Genomic DNA, 21,451 nt, shown 5'->3' on the forward strand with positions numbered 1-21,451 from the left:
TATTGAATGCAGCACTTTCCAAGCATCATCTTTTAGGATTTGAAATAGCTCAACTGGAATTCCATCACCTCCACTGGCATTGTTTGTAGTGATGCTTCCTAAGGCCCAGTTGACTTTGCATTCCAGGATGTCTGGCTCTAGGTGAGTGATCACACCATTATGGGTTTCTGCATCATGAAGATCTTTTCTGTATAGTTCCTCTATGTATTCTTTCTACCGCTTCTTAATATCTTCTGCTTCTGTTAGGTCTATACCATTTCTGTCCTTAATTGTGCTCATCTTTGCATGAAATGGGCATGTAAAGCCCATTTGGTATCTCTAATTTTGTTGAAGAGATCTCTAGTCTTTCCCATTCTATTGTTTTCCTCTATTTCTTTGCATTGATCACTGAGGAGGGCTTTCTTATCTCTCTTTGCTATTCTTTGGAACTCTGCATTCAAATGGGTATATTGCTTCTTTTCTTCTTTGCCTTTCTCTTCTCTTCTTTTCTCAGCTATTTGTAAGGCCTCCTCAGACAAACATTTTGACTATACTTTAATAAAAAGTTTAAAAACAGAAAGCAAATGGTGTTTTAAATGGGATGGCAAAATAATTGGCCTGAATATGTATCGGTGAATGGCACCTAGTTTGTTCCTCAATTCCCTCAGCTCAAACCTTTATTACTACCTGCTTTTTTGACTCCCCCACCCCCTCAACCTTTCAGGATCAACCTAACTTAATTGCCAGTGAAAGAAAAATAGACAAAGTAAAAGTTTGTGGTGAACCAAATGTTTTTTCTCATCTGTACACAGACCACATGATGTATGAATATGACAAACACCACTTCCTGTTTGAAGGAGTCACACAGGAACAGGTACTATGTATATGTGCTGCCAGGCACACAAAAACACTGAACTCTCAGCTTGAGGCAGAACTGAGCACATTTGTGTAGGGGATTCCATGCCTCATGCCGCTCTCCAATCTGCTCTGGGTGTTCCTGGCCTTCACCTTCTCTGGTAGGGATGCTCCAAGCATGAGTGTGTGTGTTCAGGGTGAAAGGACTGCACACAGGTGCATGGAGCTTCACAGGGACTTGGCGAGGAAAGGAGGATTGGGGAAAAGCAAGAGTCTTAGGATTTCAGTTTGTTTTTTGGGGGGTGTGATCTCAAATGAGGCTAATTCCTACACTATTTTATTCACTGCTTCATCTCTGTTTTCTGATTTTTTTCCACAGGATCTGGTGTAGCCCAGAAAGTTATTCAAGATCAACCAGACATATTCACTCAGATTGCAGAGGCAGTCACCGTGAACTGTCAGTGTGAAACAAGTTGGAGCAGTTACAACATTTTTTGGTATAAGCAACCTCCCAGTGGAGAGATGATTTTCCTTACAAGGGATGGCCGCTACTCTCTAAATTTTCAGAGATCACTTAAATCCTCCAGTCTCACCATTTCAACCTTACAACTGGAAGATTCTGCAAGGTACTTCTGTGCTCTCTTTGAACTCACAGTGCTCAGGGTAATAGGAAAAGCTGAACAAAACCTCCAGAGCTTAATAAGAGAGAGCTCCTCTGCTGCAGGACCACAGCTGAGATACATACCTGTATATCCTAGACAAGAAATGGTAGTCCTGCGGTTGCTTCATCTGTGGTCTGCATCAGAGGATTTAATTCTAAATAAAACTTCCTTCCATATGGAGACAGGTGTCCAGAGTAACTCTTTACTGATAACATTCTCCTCTTGGATTTTTGACTTTAAATCAACCATACAAAATATGTGTAAAGTTGTCTAAATTTGAAGACTTGCTCCACAATAATATAAAATGGTAGTTTCACCTAAAGATCCTCACATCACAAATCTGGGTCTAGAATCTGAAATCATCATGAAAATCATTTCCTTAGTCCTTCCCTTTTCGGGCTTCCTGGGCACTAGGGGTAAAGAACTTGCTTGCCAATGCAGGAGACATTAGGGACACAGATTTGGTCCCTGGTTTGGGAAGATCCCCTGGAGGAGGGCAAAGCCACCCACTCTAATATTCTTGCCTGGAGAATCCCCTGGACAGAGGAAGTTGGTGGGCTACAGTCTATGGTATTGCAAAGAGTCAGACACGACTGAAGCGACTTATCATACAGTCCTTTCCTCTTAGACATCGTGTCAGGGCATATCCAGAGGAGACCCACCAGTGATGTAGAGTAAGAGATTAGTTATAAGGATTATTCACAGGCAGGGCTAGAGCTGGTGGAAGAGTCTATAAAAGCTATTATATTTGTATTTGGTTTGAGCTTGAGATCACTGTAAGTCAACTAAAGTACCATCTATGAAGGAAAGTTGGATGTGGCAACTGGACAAACTGTGGACCAACTGTGGACAAACTGGAAAAAGCATGGACAAGCTGTGACATGTACATGAGGACAATGGACCCCACAAGACACACTAACACTCATCTTTCTCTTACCTCCTTCAGGCTCACAGTATTGGGCGAACTTAAGAAGTTTGCCATCATGCTACAAGCATACTTGGTCAAAGACAAAGAGAACATGAGTAAGAGATCTGGTGGGAGGGCGAGGAGTTGTGAGTCAACAATAAGTTGAACGATCAGACCAGCAGCAACATTATGAGTTGCCATAGTCTCTGGAGACCTGAACCAACCTGAACCTAGAAACATGACTACTTCGTCACAAGTACCTCCCAAATCTTACACAAATCTCTTTCATGGCCAACCATAACCCAGAACAATACAGAGAAGCAAATTCTGGGAAATAGATTAAGTTGAGACAGTACAAATCCACCATAATAGCTTAACTAGTTAACTTCCCTCCTTGTTAATTAACTAAGCATTCATCATTACCTCTTTGAACACCACAACTTTGAATAAAGACCACAGGAAAACTATACTTCCTGTTAATATGATGCAATTATTCTTTATTCAGCCAAAAGAAGCTCTCTCTTTCAAAGAGAATACCAAGTTCATTTATCTATTTAAGGATGACGTTCTTTCCTCTTCTAGCTGAATCACACTCTCCAATTGACCCTGTATCTTTACTACAGAGATACAATGAGATATAAGATTAACTTGTAGCAGCACATTTTCTGTTACCAGAGGCAGGCAAAGAGGAGAGGGAAGCTAAAAATGGCTAATGTATACATAAATATATTCATATAAAATTTTAAAAATTCATAAATATTCTAGGTTTTGTTACTGCATATGACCACAAGATTGTAACCATTCCATAACCTCTTTAACATAGCAAGAACCTCTACTCACTGTTGTACTTGACTTCCTATAAAACAAGCTCCTTATTCAGGACCAATGCTATGTGGAAAGTCATAAAGATGAATAAGGAATTCTGTAAGTTGACCTCGGTGGCTTTGCAAAGTTTGCAAGGTATTGAAGACAAATTCAAGAGTCTATTTTAGTGGGGAAAAATCGTGTTAATAGGCAGGGGAAATTGATATGTTGTATTCTGGGAAACATCATAAGAATGATACTTGTCTTCTCATTACAAGCAATAGCAGTGAAAAAAGGAAAGCATTTATAAAGTTTTTAAAGAAAGCAAACAAATAAAACTTTCAAGGAAGCTTCTAATGAGCATGAAAGCATATTTTTAAATTGTCTTTTTTGTTAAAAAGCACTGCTAAGAGAATGGAAAGGCAGTGCCAGCCTGGAAGGCTATATATGCAATACACGTTACTGAAAAAGGAATCAAATGCAGAATATATTAAAAGCTCATAAATAAAAAAGAACTGAAAATAGTCAATTCTTAGTCATTAATAAGAATGGCAAAATCTTGGAGATCCAATTCAGAAATATTATATCCAATAGCTAGTAAACACAGAGAAGGCAATGGCACCCCACTCCAGTACTCTTGGCTGGAAAATCCCATGGATAGAGGAGCCTGGTAGGCTGCAGTCCATGAGGTCGCTAAGAGTCGGACACAACTGAGCGACTTCACTTTCACTTTTCACTTTCATGCATTGGAGAAGGAAATGGCAACCCACTCCAGTGTTCTTGCCTGGAGAATCCAAGGGACGGGGGAGCCTGGTGGGCTAAGTGTCTGGGGTCGCACAGAGTCAGACACTACTGAAGTGACTTAGCAGCAGCAGCAGCAGCAGCAACAGCTAGTAAACATTCAAGGTGTCCTTGATTTCACTATTTTTATGGAAATAAAAGTCAAACTCACCTGTTCCATCTGTGTCTTTTCAGCACCCTGAGTGTATCAATGTCACTAGCTGGCTATCACACCAAAAGGATAAGGAAAAATAATGACTATCTCCAGGAAAACAAGTGATTAAATAAATTTCCTAGAAGAGTCCACTACTGAACTGATGTGGAGGTGAAAAATCAGGTCACAGACCTGAACATTAATGGAAAGGAGATTTTAGTAGAATATAGAAAGTTGGTATTTATTGAGCTTACTATATGTCAGACACTGTAGGATGCATTTCTGATTGATTATCTAAGTTAAATATTAAAACCCTATGAGACAGATTTTACTATTCCAATTTTTTAATCTTTGAGAAATGAGACATAACTTTTCTAACTGTGAAAAACATCTTAAACTTTTATTGTCATCCTGAGTGTACCATTTAGAGGGCTCCTTGGAAAAGATTTGGGTATGAGGAAGCACTTGACCCAGAACAGGGTGACTGGATGTCTCAGTGATGGTGACATGATGGGTTTAAACTGGAACCTAAACGGATCTATGAAGAACAGTTCTATGAAGATCTACAAGACCTTCTAGAAATACCACCAAAAATAGATGTCCTTTTCATCATAGGGGATTGGAATGGAAACATAGGAAGTCAAGAGATACCGGAGTAACAGGCAAGTTTGGCCTTGGAGTACAAACTGAAGCAGGGAAGGGCCAAGAAAATACACTGGTCATAGAGTTTTGCCAAGAAAACACACTGGTCATAGAAAACACCCTCTTCCAACAACACAAGAGCCCACCCTACACATGAATATCACCAGAGAGTTAATACAGAAATCAAATTGATTATATACTTTGCAGCCAAAAATGGAGAAACTCTACACAGTCAGCAAAAACAAGATCTGGAGCTGATCGTGGCTCAGATCATGAGCTCATTATTGCAAAATTCAGGCTTAAGCTGAAGAAAGTAGGGAAAACCACTAGACAACTCACTGGATCATAGAAAAAGCAAGGGAATTCCAGAAAACATCTACTTCTGCTTCATTGACTATGCTAAAGCCTTTAACTGTGTGGATCGAAAGAAACTGGAAAATTCATAAATAGATAGGAATACCAGACCACCTTACCAGCCTCCTGAGAAACCTGTATGCAGGTCAAGAAGCAACAGTTAGAACCAGACATGGAACAATGCTGGGGTCCAGTCCCGGTTGGATCCAGGGATTCCCTCAGGAGGACAGCGTTGGCGAAAAGGATAGAAATAGAGAAGAGATAGGGAAAGAATTTTGCAGTTAAGAAAATAGAGGAGAGAAAAGAGGCTGATATTCCTTGGCTTACGCAGAAAGCCAATAAAGCCCCAGCACAGGACTTGCTCTGTTCATGTAGGCTGCAGGCGCCCTCTCAAATCGCGGAAGATGCCCCACCTTAGGCACCTTCTTGAGTGGGTCTTAGAAGCCCAGGCAGGAAAGTGAACGCAGAGAGCCCCTGCACTCCAGGGGATCAGCCTGAAAAGGAAAAGGAAAGAGAAAGAATGACATGGGGAGACCAAGCTTTGAGCAAGGCCCGCACTTTATTTTCCAAAGTAGTTTTCATACCTTAAGTTGTGCATAGAGGATAAAGGGGGAAGGGGTAGAGTCATGCAAGGTCAGCAGTCCTTGATCCTTATCGAAGCCAGGCTTTCTTTCTGCAAACTTATTATATGCAAAAGCTTTAGGTGATTTACATCATCTTCTGGCCAGGAGGCCTGTTAACATTTTATGACCCTTTCTTCAGAAAACTTATTTTTCTCTAAAGGTGATTATTCTAAAGTCAGGCACCACCCTCCGAAAGCATTAGATAAAGTTGCATTTCTATAGGGCAAAAGTGTGGTGGGCTATAACAAGAAAAGAATTAACTCAAGTATCCAAGGTTACAAACATTAAAGCTACTACTTACATTTCTATAAACCAACTATATTAATCAATACACTCCCAGGGACACAGTAGGTAAGGGATATGGAAACTTGGCAGCAAGCATTAGCTCTACAAAAAAAAATCCTCTATTAGTTCTATTTTAAAAAATTTAACTCTTTGAGAATCTCCGCATTGTTAGCATATCTTAAGCTTCCCATGCCTCTCATGGTTGGGAGGCTGTGAATCTGAACAAACCTTTCAGGCAAGCTAGAAAGTCATCAGAGGGGTTTGAATTGAAACACACCTATTACGCCCAGGATACTTATTAACGAGAGTTTTAAGTTGATTTTCTTACAGAGAAAAGTGGTTGGGGATAGCCCCCCGTTAATGTCAGAAGAGTTGGTGAAAGTCGTGAAATAGTAAAACAGGCAGATTTTTGTTTTGGGGTAGATGCTCGGGCAGGTCCAGGGGGGCCCCTTGAGCCCTGACTCGCCTTTGCATATCAGGCCTCTCCGCATGACCTTTGTCATGGGTGGGAACTCCCGTGCTGGCTCCCGGCAGAACAACAAACTGATTCAAAATTGGGAAAGGAATGCATCAAGGCTGTATACTGTCACCCTGCTTATTTAAATTATATGCAGAGTACATCATGTGAAATACTGGGTTGGATGAATCACAAGCTGGAATCAAGATTGCCAGGAGAAATACCAACAACCTCACATATGCAGATGATACCACTCTAATGGCATAAAGAGAAGAGTTACTAAAGAGCTTCTTGATGAGAGTAAAGGAGGACAGTGACAAACTCAAATTTTAAAAAACTAAGATCATGGCATCTGGGGTCCCAACACTTAATGCCAATAGATGGGGGAAAAGTTGAAGCAGTGACAGATTTTATTTTCTTTGGTTCCCAAATCACTGCAGAAGGTGTCTGCAACAATGATATTAAAAGACACTTGCTCCTTGGAAGGAAAGCTATGACAAACCTAGACAGCATATTAAAAAGCAGAGACATCACTTTGCCAACAAAGTTCCACAGAGTTGAAGCTATGGTTTTCCAGTAGTCATACTGATATGAGAGTTGGACCCTAAAGAAGACTGAGTGCCAAAGAACTGAGGCTTTCTAATTGTGGTGCTTCAGAAGGCCTTTGAGAGTTTCTTGGACAGCAAAGAGATCAAAGTGGTCAATCCTAAAGGAAATCGACCCAGAATATTCATCAGAAAGACTGATGCTGAAGCTGAAGTTCCAATACTTTGGCCACTTGATGTGAAGAGCCGACTCATTGGAAAGGACCCTGATGCTGGGAAAGATTGAGGACAGGAGGAGAAGGGGGTGACAGAGGATGAGATGATTGGATGGCAGCATCCACACAATGGACATGGGCTCGAACAAGCTCTTGAAGATAGAGAAGGGCAAGAAATTGTGGTGTGCTGCAGTTCATGGGGTTGCAAAGAGTCAGACATGACAGAGACTGAACAACAATGCTTCCAGTGAGTATTTATGAATATTTGTTAAATGAACAAAGCATGATTTTTGTAACATTACTCCTATGTCTTCAGTACAATTTTCCTCCATGCTAGACTTGGATTTATTGTTTATATTCTATTGTTCATTGTTCACAATAATAACCCTCTGTTTATACTATCGGAGTCTTTTATTTGGCATGCATCCCATAAAGTTGGAAGATTGTTTTCAGAGTAATTTAAACAGTTGTTTAACGTAATTTCTCATCAAATTCATGAATAATGATTCATCAGCTCACTCAGAAACCATGTAATTCTTGAGTGCCTACTATGTATCAAACTCTTATAAATATTGAATTACATGGGCTTTGAAGTAAATTTTAAATATATGAAGGTTAGAGACAAATGAAAAAGAGATCAACAAATGAGAATCGTATGACTGCAGAGACCTGGTGTGCTGTGGTTCATGGGGTCGCAATGAGTTGGACACGACTGAGAGACTGAACTGAACTGAACTGAAAGCAGTCAAAGAGAATTAAAACCTTCTATGGAGAAGGCAATGGCACCCCACTCCAGTACTCTTGCCTGGAAAATCCCATGGATGGAGGAGCCTGGTAGGCTGCAGTCCATGGGGTCGCTAAGAGTCGGACATGACTGAGCGACTTCACTTTCACTTTTTTACTTTCATGCATTGGAGAAGGAAATGGCAACCTACTCCAGTGTACTTGCCTGGAGAATCCCAGGGGCAGGACAGCCTGGTGGGCTGACGTCTATGTGGTCACACAGACTTGTAAATGACTGAAGTGACTTAGCAGTAGCAGCATGGGGTATTTAGGACCAAGAAAATACAGATGAGTACAGAGGTATTACAAGTAAGATGTGTGTACTGTGTGGTAAGTTGCTTCAATCGTGTCTAACTCTGTGAGTCATGGACTGTAGCCCACCAGGCTTCTCTGTCCAATGGATTCTCCAGGCAAGAATATTGAAGTGGGTTGCTAAGCCCTTCTCTAGGAGATCTTCCTGATCCAGGGATTGAACATGGGTCTCTTAAGTCTTCTGCATTGGCAGGTGAGTTCTTTACCACTTGCGCCACTTGGGAAGCCCCGCTGCTAAGTCACTCCACCCCCACCTACTTTGCCTTTTTTTCTGTTTATTCCTCTACCTTAGCATCCTTGCTATACAACACCCACAAGCATCGGCATTGGGGACATGAGGATTATGGACCACTGTTCAAGGAGGATGAGGTGAACACCATCTATGTCAATAAGAACAGATGCGTGAAAAATGTCTACCTAGATGGCAATAGATCCATGATTCCAAGAACACGTACAAGAGCTCCAAGCTCCAGAATGTGTAGCTTTTAGTCTCAATGTTATTTATGTTTCTGTCTCCCAGAGCACATCACTGCCTACTTTGAATCTCCCATACGTTTTCTGGAATGTGGATGGAAATTTTCATTATCTTACTACACAGAACTCAGTACATTTTTCTGTGATTAAATATTATGCTCTGCAAGCTTCATGGAGCATCAGCCAATTTCTTAAGAAACAAATGATAGACCAGTGGTTGTGCATAGGCACATGATTGTGATTGGTATTCCTTTTCCCGAGGCAGACATTAAACTTCAGAGATGATTGCACTGTTAACTGGGGATGTTTCACCATCTTTTGGGGACATGACTAAAACAGGGGAGGAAGACCTAGATAAGGGGTTGCTTGATCATTGGCTGAGAAAGTCCTAGCAACAACACAGTGATATCTGCACTGGTTGTAAGTCTTTACTATCAGCTGTTGCCTCTGTTCTCTGGAATCTCCTTAAGCCAAGGATCAGACCCAAGCCTGAGCTCTGAGCCCACGATCCTGGTTTGTCCCTGAAGTATGAGGCTGGTGACTGGAGTAACAGTGTTTCTGACCTTGGGTAAGTGTTCTGTGTCTACAAGCATTGACTTTGAGAGCAAAGGACCACAAAGAGTTATTTGCTCTCTACTCCTCTCCCTGTGCTTTATTCAGCATTATAGTGATGCAATTGAGAACTGATCTATGGATTTGCTAGGGAACACAAACTTCTACATGACAGGTTAAACCATGGCTATGATTCCAGAAGAGTCCTTAGCAGTAAGCAGGTTGTAGGAAATCTCTGGGTTTAGTGAGCCAAGGACCCATGGAACAAAGCCTATGGATCTCTGATTCTTGCCACGTGTTTTTGGTCTCCATAATTTTGTTGTTTTTCAGTCACTAAGTTGTATCCACGTTTACAACCAAATAACTGGCAGTATGCCAGGCTCCTCTGTCTTCTATTATCTCCTGGAATATGCTCAAATTCATGTCCACTGGGACAATGACACTGTTTAACCACTTCATCCTCTACCACCCCTTCTCCTTTTGTCTTCAATTTTTCCCAGTATCAGGGTATTTTCAATGAGTCAGCTCTTCTCATCAGGTGTACAAATTATTGGAGCTCCAGTGTCAGACAAGACTGAGCGACTTCACTTTCACTTTTCACTTTCACGCATTGGAGAATGAAATGGCAACCCACTCCAGTGTTCTTGCCTGGAGGATCCCAAGGATGGGGAAGCCTGGTGGGCTGCCGTCTATGGGGTCACACAGAGTTGGACACGACTGAAGTGACTGAGCAGCAGCAGCAGTTTCAGCATCAGTCCTTCCAATGAATATTTAGGGTTATTTCCTTTAGGATAACTGGTTTGATCTCCTTGCAGTCCAATATTGAACACCAATAATATTTTTCCAGGATATAAATAGAAACACAGGAGTAGGGGTCAGGGCCAGACAGTTATGAGAGGGTTATGCCCTTGATCCATAGAATTATGCTTATTTGTGCTCTGGAGCTAATTTGATTTCTTAAACCCCCAGGGACTATGTTTGATGCTAAGACCACCCAGCCCAGCTCCATGGATCGTCCTGAAGGAGAAGATGTAAATCTGCCTTGTAGCCACTCTACCATTGGTGGAAATGAGTCTATACATTGGTATCAGCAAAATCCCAATCAGAGTCCACAGTATGTCATTCATGGCTTACGAGGCACAGTGAACAGCAGCATGGCCTCTCTGACCACAGCTTCAGACAGAAAGTGCAGCACCTTGGTCCTGCCCCAGGTCTCCCTGAGAGACACCGCTGTGTACTACTGGGTCCCGAGAGAGGCACACTGGGACAGACGGGGCTGCACCTGTGCAGTGTTTCTCTGGTGGGAAGAAGGGGGGACACAGCGGGGGAGCAGTCACGAGAGCAAATCTAGAGTCATCTGGAAGGAGACTCAGAGAGCAGTAAGAGATGAGGAAAATGAAGGGAAGGAGAAGGGGAGAAGATGCATAAAGAAAAGGACAAGGAAGAAGTGTGTCATTGGTTGATGTGGCTGAGAAGAATTTGGGGAATTATGGGAATACCTAGAATCCCAATTGCAACATAGAAATAAAGTGAGAAGCATTAGCAATTTTTCATGGTTCTTTCTCATGTCAATAAAATGTTGGTTCCAGTGTGTTAGTCTCAACCTAAAAGTGAGAAAAATACAAATAATTCTCCTGTCCCAAAGTTTTCTTTCATGTCCCACTCTTTGCTACCTCAAGAATTGTAGCCTGCCAGGCTCCTCTGTCCTTGGGATTTTCCAGGGACGAATACTGGAGTGGGTTGCCATTTCCTTCTCCAGAAGATCTTCCAGATCCAGGGATCAAATCTTGTCTCCTTTGTCTCCTGCATCGTAGGAGGATTCTTTACCACTGTGCCACCTGGGAAGTGGTCCAATTCATTCTTATGATGCTTGTGTAGTACTCTGAAGCATTCTATTGTTAATTATGTTTACCTTAAGTATTTGTTTCTATTACTGTGCTATCCTAAAGAGTGTTATCTTTATACAACTTTGTAGATTGACTTTTGTATATATGGGGACATGTCTATTGTAATGAAATTTCTGAACTTGAATGGCTATTTTCAAAATAAGGTGCACTTACAATTTTTTTTAAAGTGACAACTTCCCATTCAAATGGTATAAACAATTAAGGTGTACTTCGCATCCTCTAAAAATTGAGAATTACCAGCCTTTTTCATTTTAACAATTCAAATGTACTTTATCTATAGACATTTTACTGATCCCTAGTGTTTTCGAGCAACTTTTTCTCTGTATATTGTCACTCTGTCATTCAACCTTGTTCATATGCTTGTTCCTATATTTTGACCATTTTTTCCATTAGGTTAGCTTTATTTTTATTTGCTAGAATTATTTTAATATCTTACATGATATTTTGACTTTCATATTTGCTTATATGTTTTATTTTAACATACTATCTTTATTTTTTAAATGATGTTGTCTTTATTTCTTACACTGTCAAATCTATCAAAAATTAATTTCTTTTTAGCTTTAAAATCAATGTCTTTTAGAAAGCCCTAAATGTGTCTTTCGGAGAAGGCAATGGCACCCCACTCCAGTACTCTTGCCTGGAAAATCCCATGGGTGGAGGAACCTGGTGGGCTGTTGTCTATGGGGTCGCACAGAGTTGGACACGACTGAGCAACTTGACTTTCATTTTTCACTTTTATGCATTGGAGAAGGAAATGGCAACCCACTCCAGTGTTCTTGCCTGGAGAATCCCAGGGACGGGGGAGCCCATTGGGCTGCCGTCTATGGGGTCGCACAGAGTTGGACATGACTGAAATGACTTAGCAGCAGCAACAAATGTATCTTTTAATCCTTGTTGCCATTTAGGGAGTTATTCTGAGATCTATGGTACCTCTTAGAAAGCTAAGCCTCAAAGAGATTTTAAAAGTTGCCTATTTTTGTCTTAATATGTCTTAGACCAACTGTTATATTTATTTTTAAATTTGCCAATGTGAAGCTCCAAAATCTCAGCATGTGTAATTCAATCTGGCCTTCCTGGAAGCAACAGTAGGAAGAAAGCCCTGAAATAGTGAGTCAACTGGAAAGTCAGTGGAATGAATCACAATTCCCATAGCTGAAGGTGACACACGTTTTAGGGCAAAATGTCAAGTGTTAGAACAAAAGGCATATGTTGTGACTCAAGAAAAGCAATAATCCTTAATTCTGTAAAGAGACATGCTAGTCCTCTAAATATCCAAATAGCAGTATAAATATCTTTTACTGATTGTAGCGAGATTCTGAAACATCCTTAGCTCCTTATTAGCCACACATTTTCCCCAAGAGAAAAGGTATAGAGGAAATTAGAGCACAAGACAGAGAAAGTAATAGGGAGGCATTCTGGCCCTTGATGTGAGCGGCATCACTAACATAATATTCTTGGATCATCAAAAAGAATGAGAAATCTATCCTGCTGCATAGGATGTGTACCTAAACGTATATTTCTGTGTTTATGCTTTGGAAATTGCTTTGACTTGTGAGTCAGAGATGAAGGAACAGATACTTGTACTCAATCTTGGAAAGTACAATAAGAGGTGCTGTAGCATTTTCCAAATCAGCCTATCCCTCCAATCACTTTTTCACTCATTTCCTCCTCTTCATGGCCTTTGCGCTCACTTTCTGTTTCCTTACTTCACTTTTCCTGAAACATATCTTTTCATTCCTTTTGTTTATTGAAGTTTTCTCAGTAATCAGCACAGTACCCAACAAATAGTAAGTGTTCAACAAATATTTATTGATTAAAGACATATTTATGACTGATGTTACTAATAATTGCTAGTTCAGTTCAGTTCAGTCACTCAGTCGTGTCCGACTCTTTGCGACCCCATGAACTGCAGCACGTCAGGCCTCTCTGTCCATCACCAACTCACGGAGTCCACCCAAACCCATGTCCATTGAGTCAGTAATGCCATCCAACCATCTCATCCTCTGTCGTCCCCTTCTCCTCCTGCCCTCAATCTTTCCCAGCATCAGGGTCTTTTCAAATGAGTCAGCTTTTTGCATCAGGTGGCCAAAGTATTGGAGTTTCAGCTTCAGAATTAGTCCTACCAATGAACACCCAGGACTGATCTCCTTCAGAATGGACTGGTTGGATCTCCTTGCAGTCCAAGGGACTCTCAAGAGTCTTCTCCAACACCACAGTTCAAAAGCATCAATTCTTTGGTGCTCATTGCTAGAGATGCAATAAAATATTGAAAGGGTGAGTTATATCTTTTTAAAAATAGAAGAGAGAGTCAACATCACACGGATTTCACAATGAAGACAGGGGTATATTTGAAAATACTTATTCATTCATAAACTCATTAATCCTATCCTTTTATTTCCATTTCTTTTCCTTCCACCCTCCCTCTCTCTTTTCCTTCTTTCCTGTCTTCACTCCTCTTTCCTATCATTGTTAGTGAAATAGGTCCCCAAGTACTTTGTTAAGGTCTTCCTGTGAAACTTGAGTTTATTCCAACACAAAATTCTTTCTTCCATTAAAATTACCAGTACATTGCATTTTATGTAAAGTGGTTGACACCAGATATTTTGAAAGGTGTAAATTGTGCTTAACTCATTCCCCCAATGAGGCAGGGAATTCTAATTTTATAAAAATGGATTAAAAAATAGTTATTTGGATATCAACTGGTATTCTCATTCATGCCATCTCCCAGAACTATAAGCCAACAAAGGTGTTAAAAATCCATATGGTATTTCAGCAACCCATGGCCATTGGAAACACAGTGCTTGCCAACCCAAACGTGGCAAACAGATTTTAAAAAGCCTTTTATTATTCCTGCTTTTTTCATCTTCACTCAGAAATAATCCTTACCAATGAAAAAAAAAAATCATGTGCTATCCTTATACCAAATGTGTCCTGCTTTAAAACCTTCTACCAAATGTATCTTTAGAAATCACAGAATTAATGAGTGCTGTTTAATAGAACTGTCATTAGTTCTATCACTAATTCTACCAATAGAGATTCACCATGAGCAGATGATCTCACGAGAAAAATAACTGAGTTAGGAACTTGGAGCTCCATTGGCTCACTGTGTCTTTTAACTGTTTTCCCCTACAGCTAATATGTTAGTAAATTGAATCAGGAAGAGACTGTTAGCAGTGCACACTGAGGATTCTAATGTTTTACAAATTCTACCTATTTCCACATCTGAGGGACTGAATCCAAAATAAGAAGAATATCTAATTCATTTGTTACACCAGAATTGCATAAAACAGGCAACATACTAAGTGATTCTCAAATTAACTAATAACAAGTGTACATACAATACAGCACATGGAAAAGAAAGCATCCTGGGCACAAAGAGGAGAAGAAAACCTCTGAAAATAATTCATTTTAGTAACCAGAATGAAAGTTTAGAAAACTGCATCATCCAAGTAATAAATATGTGATAACTATAAAATGTTTTAAAAAATTCTACAAACAGAAGAAAAACTGAAATAAAGGAGAACGATATAAGCAGATGGAGAGAGTGACAAAGTAAAATTTTGTGGTAAAATTAATACTGAAATTGTGTTACACTAAAAATTGGAAAACATTTGCCTTTATGCACCAAGGATAAAGGACTTTCATTTCAATAAGTGACATTCCATCATTTTTCCTATGGAAAAGTGTATTATGGCCTTCAGATCATATATAAATAGCAGTCAGAATGCAGATCTGAATATAAGAATAATGTATGAAGTTAATGGAAAAAATACAAAACTTGTTCATTACTTTGTGTTAGGTACACATTTCTTAAACAGGACACAAACATGGCTAAGCATCAAAACTAGTCTATATTCATGCTGCTTCTGCTGCTAAGTCGCTTCAGTCATGTCTGACTCTGTGCGACCCCATAGACGGCAGCCCACCAGGCTCTCCCGTCCCTGGGATTCTCCAGGCAAGAACACTGGAGTGGGTTGACATTTCCTTCTCCAATGCATGAAATTGAAAAGTGAAAGTGAAGTCACACAGTTGTGTCCGACTCTTAGCAACCCCATGGACTGCAGCCTACCAGGCTCCTCCATCCATGGGATTTTCCAGGCAAGAGTACTGGAGTGGGGTGCCATTGCCTTCTTCGAAGTCTATATTCATATATACATTCATTTTTCTTGTCACTTTCTGTATAGCAGAGATGGGCACAACATTGTAAACCAACCACCCTTTAAAAACTGATGTATATTAAAATTGTCATTAAAAGTATTCAAGAGTTAAAAGGATAGCTAGAAAATCTATTAAAGGGTAATTAGTGGGCTGCCCTCTATGGGGTTGCACAGAGTTGGACATGACTGAAGCGACTTAGCAGCAGCAGCAGTGAATATATTTACAGTACTATTATGTTATCAAAGTTAATATTATTAATTATAAAAATATTATATTAGCAAAGATTAGCTATAAAATATATTATCATACTATCAAAGGGCTCATTTTGATTTCAAAATATCTCCTTCAAATCAACAATAAAACAAACAAACTGATGTAAAAGACAAAAGTCTGAAGTAGGCATTTGACAATAGAAGATATTCAAATGGTCAATAAACATGTCATTCCCATAAGGTGCATAAGCTGATATAGCTAATTTACACTGGTAGAAATCAGAATACTATTATAAATGGATCAATATCATAAAGGGAGCTCTGAAGGGCTGGTAATGCTCTGTTTCTTGATCTGAGTGCTGATTATAAGAGTGTTGGTTATGTGAAAATTTACCATGCTGTGTGAACTGATCCTTATATTACATTTTCTTATATGAATATAAAACTCCAATAAAAACTAAAATGATACATGATGACCTCTTATTAATTCTTAGTTATAAGGTGACAATAAACTAAAACTAAAATTTGCAGGTGCTTTCATTCTAGTTTTCCTTTTCTGCTACTGAAATATTTAAGTAAGAACACATTTGTGAAACAAGCATGACTTCTGACCATGTGTAAGCATTGACTTTCTATTAATAGATCATAGATGAGAAATGTGTCATTTGTCTTTTTCATCTATCTGAGGTACAAATGTGTGATTTTGATCTTTAGTATCAGGACTTGTGGCTCAGTGGTAAAGAATCCGCCTGCAATGCAGGAACCGCAGGAGCCTCGGGTTCGATCCCTGGGTCAGGAAGATCCCCCGGAGGAGGGCATGACAATCCACTCCAGTATTCTTGCCTGGAGAATCCCATGGACAGAGGAACCTGGAGGGCTACAGTACATAGGGTCAGAAAGAGTCAGACATGACTGAAGTGACTTCGCACACATGAAACGCATGTAGTATCAAGGTACCCACATGTTGACATTTGGCATTATTAGGAAAAGTAGAAAACTCTAGTGAATAGGAAAGGGTGATAAATTGCTCAAGATGCTTACAGCTTATTGATTACAACAGAGTTCAAGCTGATCCCAAGCAATGAAAGTCTGGGGAAGTTACGCATTTTTCTCTAGGAACGTTGCTAACAAACAGAATATTGGGATTCTGGTAAGGATGAAGAAGTAAATCTACTTGTAGACAATGAACAGTACCTGTCATATCCTTAAATATTAAAGGGCTCCTGAAACACTGTGGCATGCTATGCAGTCAATGAGATTTATTAGCCAACATCTTTATCATTAAATATAAAGAATTTCAAAAAAGTAAACAATAGACACTACAGTGTTAAAAGGATAGAGTCCTTCTGCTGTCCACCTGAAACTATCACAACATTGCTAATTGGCTATACTCCAATACAAGACAAAAAGTTCAATAAAAAGAGATAATAAAAAAATCATTAACAGGATAATGCTACTGTTCATCCCAAATGGGAATATAAGAAAGTGGGGAAATCTGATTTTTTTGGCGAAGGTGCAATGACTATTCAATGGAGAAATGATAGTCTTATGAGCAAGTGATTTAGGGACAATTGGATATTCCTAGGCAAATAACTGAATCTTGGCCTAAATTTCACACCTTATACAAAAATTTGAGGAAAATTGCAAAATGGACCATACATCCATGTGTAAAATCTACAACTATAAATCTTTTTGAAAAAAAAAATCTTCAGGATTAAGTGTTGGACAAAATGATTTTTGTAATGACATCAAAGCACAATCCATAAAAAATAAAATATTTCATCAAGAGTAAAAATGCTTGCTTTGTGAAAGATACTATTAACAGAATGGAAAAGACAAACCACAGAATGGCAGGAAATATTTTCACAATGTATTTTCATCAAAGGATGGTGTTTAGAATACAATGACTGTCTAAACTCAGCAGGAAGATAAGAAGTAGCCCAAATGGAAAATGGTTCATCCAGACATTTCATGGAAGAGCCATGTGTTAGGGAAATAAGCATGTAAACAGATGTTCAACATCATTAACCATCAGGGAAATGTAAATTAAAACCACAATGAAATATCACTCCACATCTTTCTTAATGGCTAAAATTAAAAATAATGATGATACCAAGTTCTAGCAATGATGTAGAGAAATTGGATCACTCATACATTGCTGGTAGGTAAATGGAACAGTCATTCTGGAAGACAGTTTAGCAGTTCCACATAAACTTAAATATTCACTCACCTTACAGTTCAGCAATCACACTCCTTTATGGGCAATTATAATGGAATAATGAAAAACTTATGCTCACACAAAATTTGTACTTGAATATTCATGGAAACTATATATGTGATGGCCAAAAACTGGAACCCAGCCAAACGTTCTTCATTGTGTGAATAGATAAATATGCTGTGGTACATCCATTCAGTACAATGTTATTCATAGATCTATCTCAACTTTGATAAGGTTAAGTCTAAATAAACCATTTTAAGTTGAAAATGTTGTAAGTGGAAAAGGCATATAATATACTTAACCTACTGTGCATCAGAGTTTTGCTTGGCCTAATCCTAAAGGTGTTGTACTGAAAGTGAAAACCAGAATGGCTGTATGGGTACAGAATGGTTTTAAGTGGATCAGTTGTTTTCATGATCCCAGGGTTGACTGAGAGCTCAGCTTGCTGTTGCTGCCCAGCTCAGCTTGCTGTTTACCCTCATGATCCCAGGGTTGACTGAGAGCTCAGCTTGCTGTTGCTGCCCTCACTAGAGAAGGTCATACAGCATGTTGCTAGCATGGGAAAAGATAAAAATTAAAAATGCAAAGCATGGTTTCTAGTGAGTGCTTATGTAGGTTTCTCACTACCATACCTTGAAAAATCCCAAGCTGATTCATCACAAGTTGGGGAAAGTCTGTAGTGATTAAAAGAAACTTACTATTGATTCATGCAACAGCCTAGATGGATCTCAATGCTGAGTGAAAAAAAGTATCTCAGAAGATTACATGATGCATGCTTACACACCATATTATTACAATTGCATGCATAATGTATGAATTTAATTATACAGGATTCTCAATATATATTGAGAATGGACAAAATATAGAGATGAAAAGATCAATAGTTGCTAGGAGTCATCATGAGTTGCAGAGGTGGAGGCAGTGTGAAAGTGGTTTGCTCTAGGGAGATAGAACAATTCTGCATCATGACTTTAGTGATGGTACAAAAACCTGTACCTGTGATAAAATTTCAGAGCTATGCATAAAAAAAGAGTGCATATAAAGCTAATATATCAGATTATCATCTGTATTTTAGTAATACTTTATCAATATCAATTTTATGGTATATATATATATAATATCTATAATTATATATGCCTACATATACAATACCATGCTGCTGCCCAGTTGCTGTGGACATTCGTGATCTCTTCTACTTAAATACAAGTAGGTTTGGTAATGCAAACCAGGGCATTAGCTGCCTGTCAGCATTCAGAGGTGAAATGGGACAGAGGAGATGTCTCAACTAATCGTGCACTCTCCTCCATGCATCAGTCATTAACAACACCACTCAAGCAACTTAAAAGCAAGGAGTTGGCACTGTTTTAGAGACCTTGTCTGTACTTTCTTTTCTTTGTTTTTTTGCCTTAGGTTCTTTTATATTAATTCATCCATTAAAATGGTAAAAACCAAATGGAAGGTTGACAGCTACATTCAAATGAACAGGTAACAGTTTACAAAATCTCAGTCATCGCCTTCTGTGCTGTAGAGGTATAGTGTGTGCTTGGAGTCTATAGATACCAAGTTTTGTTGGAGTGCGTTATAGTATTATGGCACAGAAAGAACTGACATGCTTATCTTAATTTTACTTAACAAAAAGAAAAAAGAACAAGCAACTAACTAGTGAGACTGAACACTTTGGGCCAGTGGGACAGAAAAAATAACATGAGGACAATTCTAGAACACATGATCTAAGAAGTACAATTCTACTTGTGGAAGGAACGGGACTGAATATCCTGATCCTCCTTAAAGTCTGATAAATAAGGTTCAATATCAAGTTTAAAGAGAATAATTATTTTATTTTTGTTATAAATTCATACAAACATAAAAAAGAGAATAGATTCTGAAAGTTAGAAGGACTGATATTTTATCATTTTATGTCAAAATGGTTTTATGTATTGAAAAAACCAAGTAGAGCCCTAAAACCTATAAAAAAAAGTTAAAAATTTTGGATATGACTGCCTTTTGCCGAAAGTATGTGAGTTTTTATAAAGAGCATTTAGATTTTGGATGGAGAAATGTAAGTATAGGCTAAATGAATGACTAATAAATAAGTAGATTAAAAGAAGGGTTCATTGCTTATACTAAATCTTCTTTTAGGTCTGCTCATTTTGTTACAAACAGCATTATTTTGTTCTTTTTCATGGCTGAGCAATTTCACTGTGGGGTTTCCCCAGTGGCTCTGCGGTAAAGAATCCACCTGCCAAGCAGGACACATGTGTTCGATTCCTGGCTCAGGAAGATCCCTGGAAAAGGAAATGGCACCCCACTCCAGTATCTTGCCTGGGAAATCCCCTGGAAAGAGGAGCCTAGCAGGATACAGTCCATGGATCCCAAAGAGTCAGACACTACTTAGTGACTAAAGAACAGCAATAATAAAATTGTACATAAGTAACACATTTTATTCATTCCTCTGTCATTTGAAAAGACCCTGATGCTGGGAAAGATTGAGGGCAGGAGGAGAAGGGGACAACAGAGGATGAGATGATTGGATGGCATCACCAAGTCAATGGACATGGGTTCGGGTGGACTCCGGGAGTTGGTGATGGACAGGGAGGCCTGGCATGCTGCGGTTCATGGGGTCGCAAAGAGTCGGACACGACTGAGAGACTGAACTGAACTGTCAAAGCACATTTCATTTTGCTGTAACCAAACACCAATAAAAACGTAAAACAAACAAACAAAAATCCTACATTAAATGGGATGGCAAAATTATTCTGTGGAATAATTATAAGTGAAAATCAACTTGTTTGTTCTTTAGTTCCACTCAGTTCAAACCTTTAAAATAATTGCTTTTGCAAAGCCTCCTTTCAGGCACAGCCTACTTTAATTACCTGTGGAGGAAAAAATTGACAAAGAAAGGTTTGTGGTGAGCTAGACTTTTTTTCCTGTCTGTGCACAGACCATGTCACCTATGAACACAACAAATCCCACTTCCTGTTTGAAGGAGTCACACAGGAACCAGATACTATGTATATCCGCTGCCAGGCACTCAGACACTGAACTCTCAGCTTGAGGCAGAACTAGGCACATTTGTGCAGGGGAATCCATGCCTCATGCTGGTCTACAGTCTGCCCTGGGTGTTCCTGGCCTTCATCTTCTCTGGTAGGTATTCTAAAAGAGAAGCAAATATCTTATGATTTCAGCTTGGATTTTTTTAGTCTAATTCCTATACTATTTTATTCACTGCTCCATCTCTGTTTTCTGATTTTCCCCACAGGATCCAGTGTAGCCCAGATAGTTACTCAAGACCAGCCATACATTTCCAGTCCAGTTGGGGAGATAGTCACACTGAGCTGTCGATATGAGACAACTCAGAGCAGTTACAACATTTTTTGGTACAAACAACTTCCTAGTGGAGAGATAATTTACCTTATTGGTTTGGGTTCTTCTAGCCAGAATGCAAGGTATGGTCTCTACTCTGTAAATTTTAAGAGATCACGTAAATCCATCAGTCTCGTGATTTCAGACTTAGAGCTGGAAGACTCTGCAAAGTACTTCTCGCTCTCTGGGAACTCAGAGTGCTTGAAGTAA

General features: G+C 39.3%; 1 protein-coding gene and 2 gene segments (V, D, J or C); all 3 read left to right on the top strand.

The window, feature by feature from the left end:
* Window positions 1-946: 946 nt before the first annotated feature.
* Window positions 947-8,981, top strand: LOC123328324. The gene is made up of 4 exons (XM_044925545.1): window positions 947-995; window positions 1,214-1,628; window positions 2,443-2,519; window positions 8,878-8,981. The coding sequence occupies exons 1-4, from the start codon at window positions 947-949 to the stop codon at window positions 8,979-8,981; spliced, it is 645 nt and encodes a 214-aa protein (XP_044781480.1).
* Window positions 8,982-10,357: 1,376 nt separating this feature from the next.
* On the top strand, window positions 10,358-11,020 carry LOC112577831. The segment is given in 1 exon segment: window positions 10,358-11,020. A coding segment is annotated over 1 exon segment (489 nt).
* A 9,953-nt stretch (window positions 11,021-20,973) lies between these two features.
* On the top strand, window positions 20,974-21,451 carry LOC112577832. The segment is given in 2 exon segments: window positions 20,974-21,022; window positions 21,138-21,451. Coding segments are annotated over 2 exon segments (363 nt in total).

The sequence above is a fragment of the Bubalus bubalis genome, chromosome 11 (genome assembly GCF_019923935.1).
Source record: "Bubalus bubalis isolate 160015118507 breed Murrah chromosome 11, NDDB_SH_1, whole genome shotgun sequence".
Classification (NCBI taxonomy): domain Eukaryota; kingdom Metazoa; phylum Chordata; class Mammalia; order Artiodactyla; family Bovidae; genus Bubalus; species Bubalus bubalis.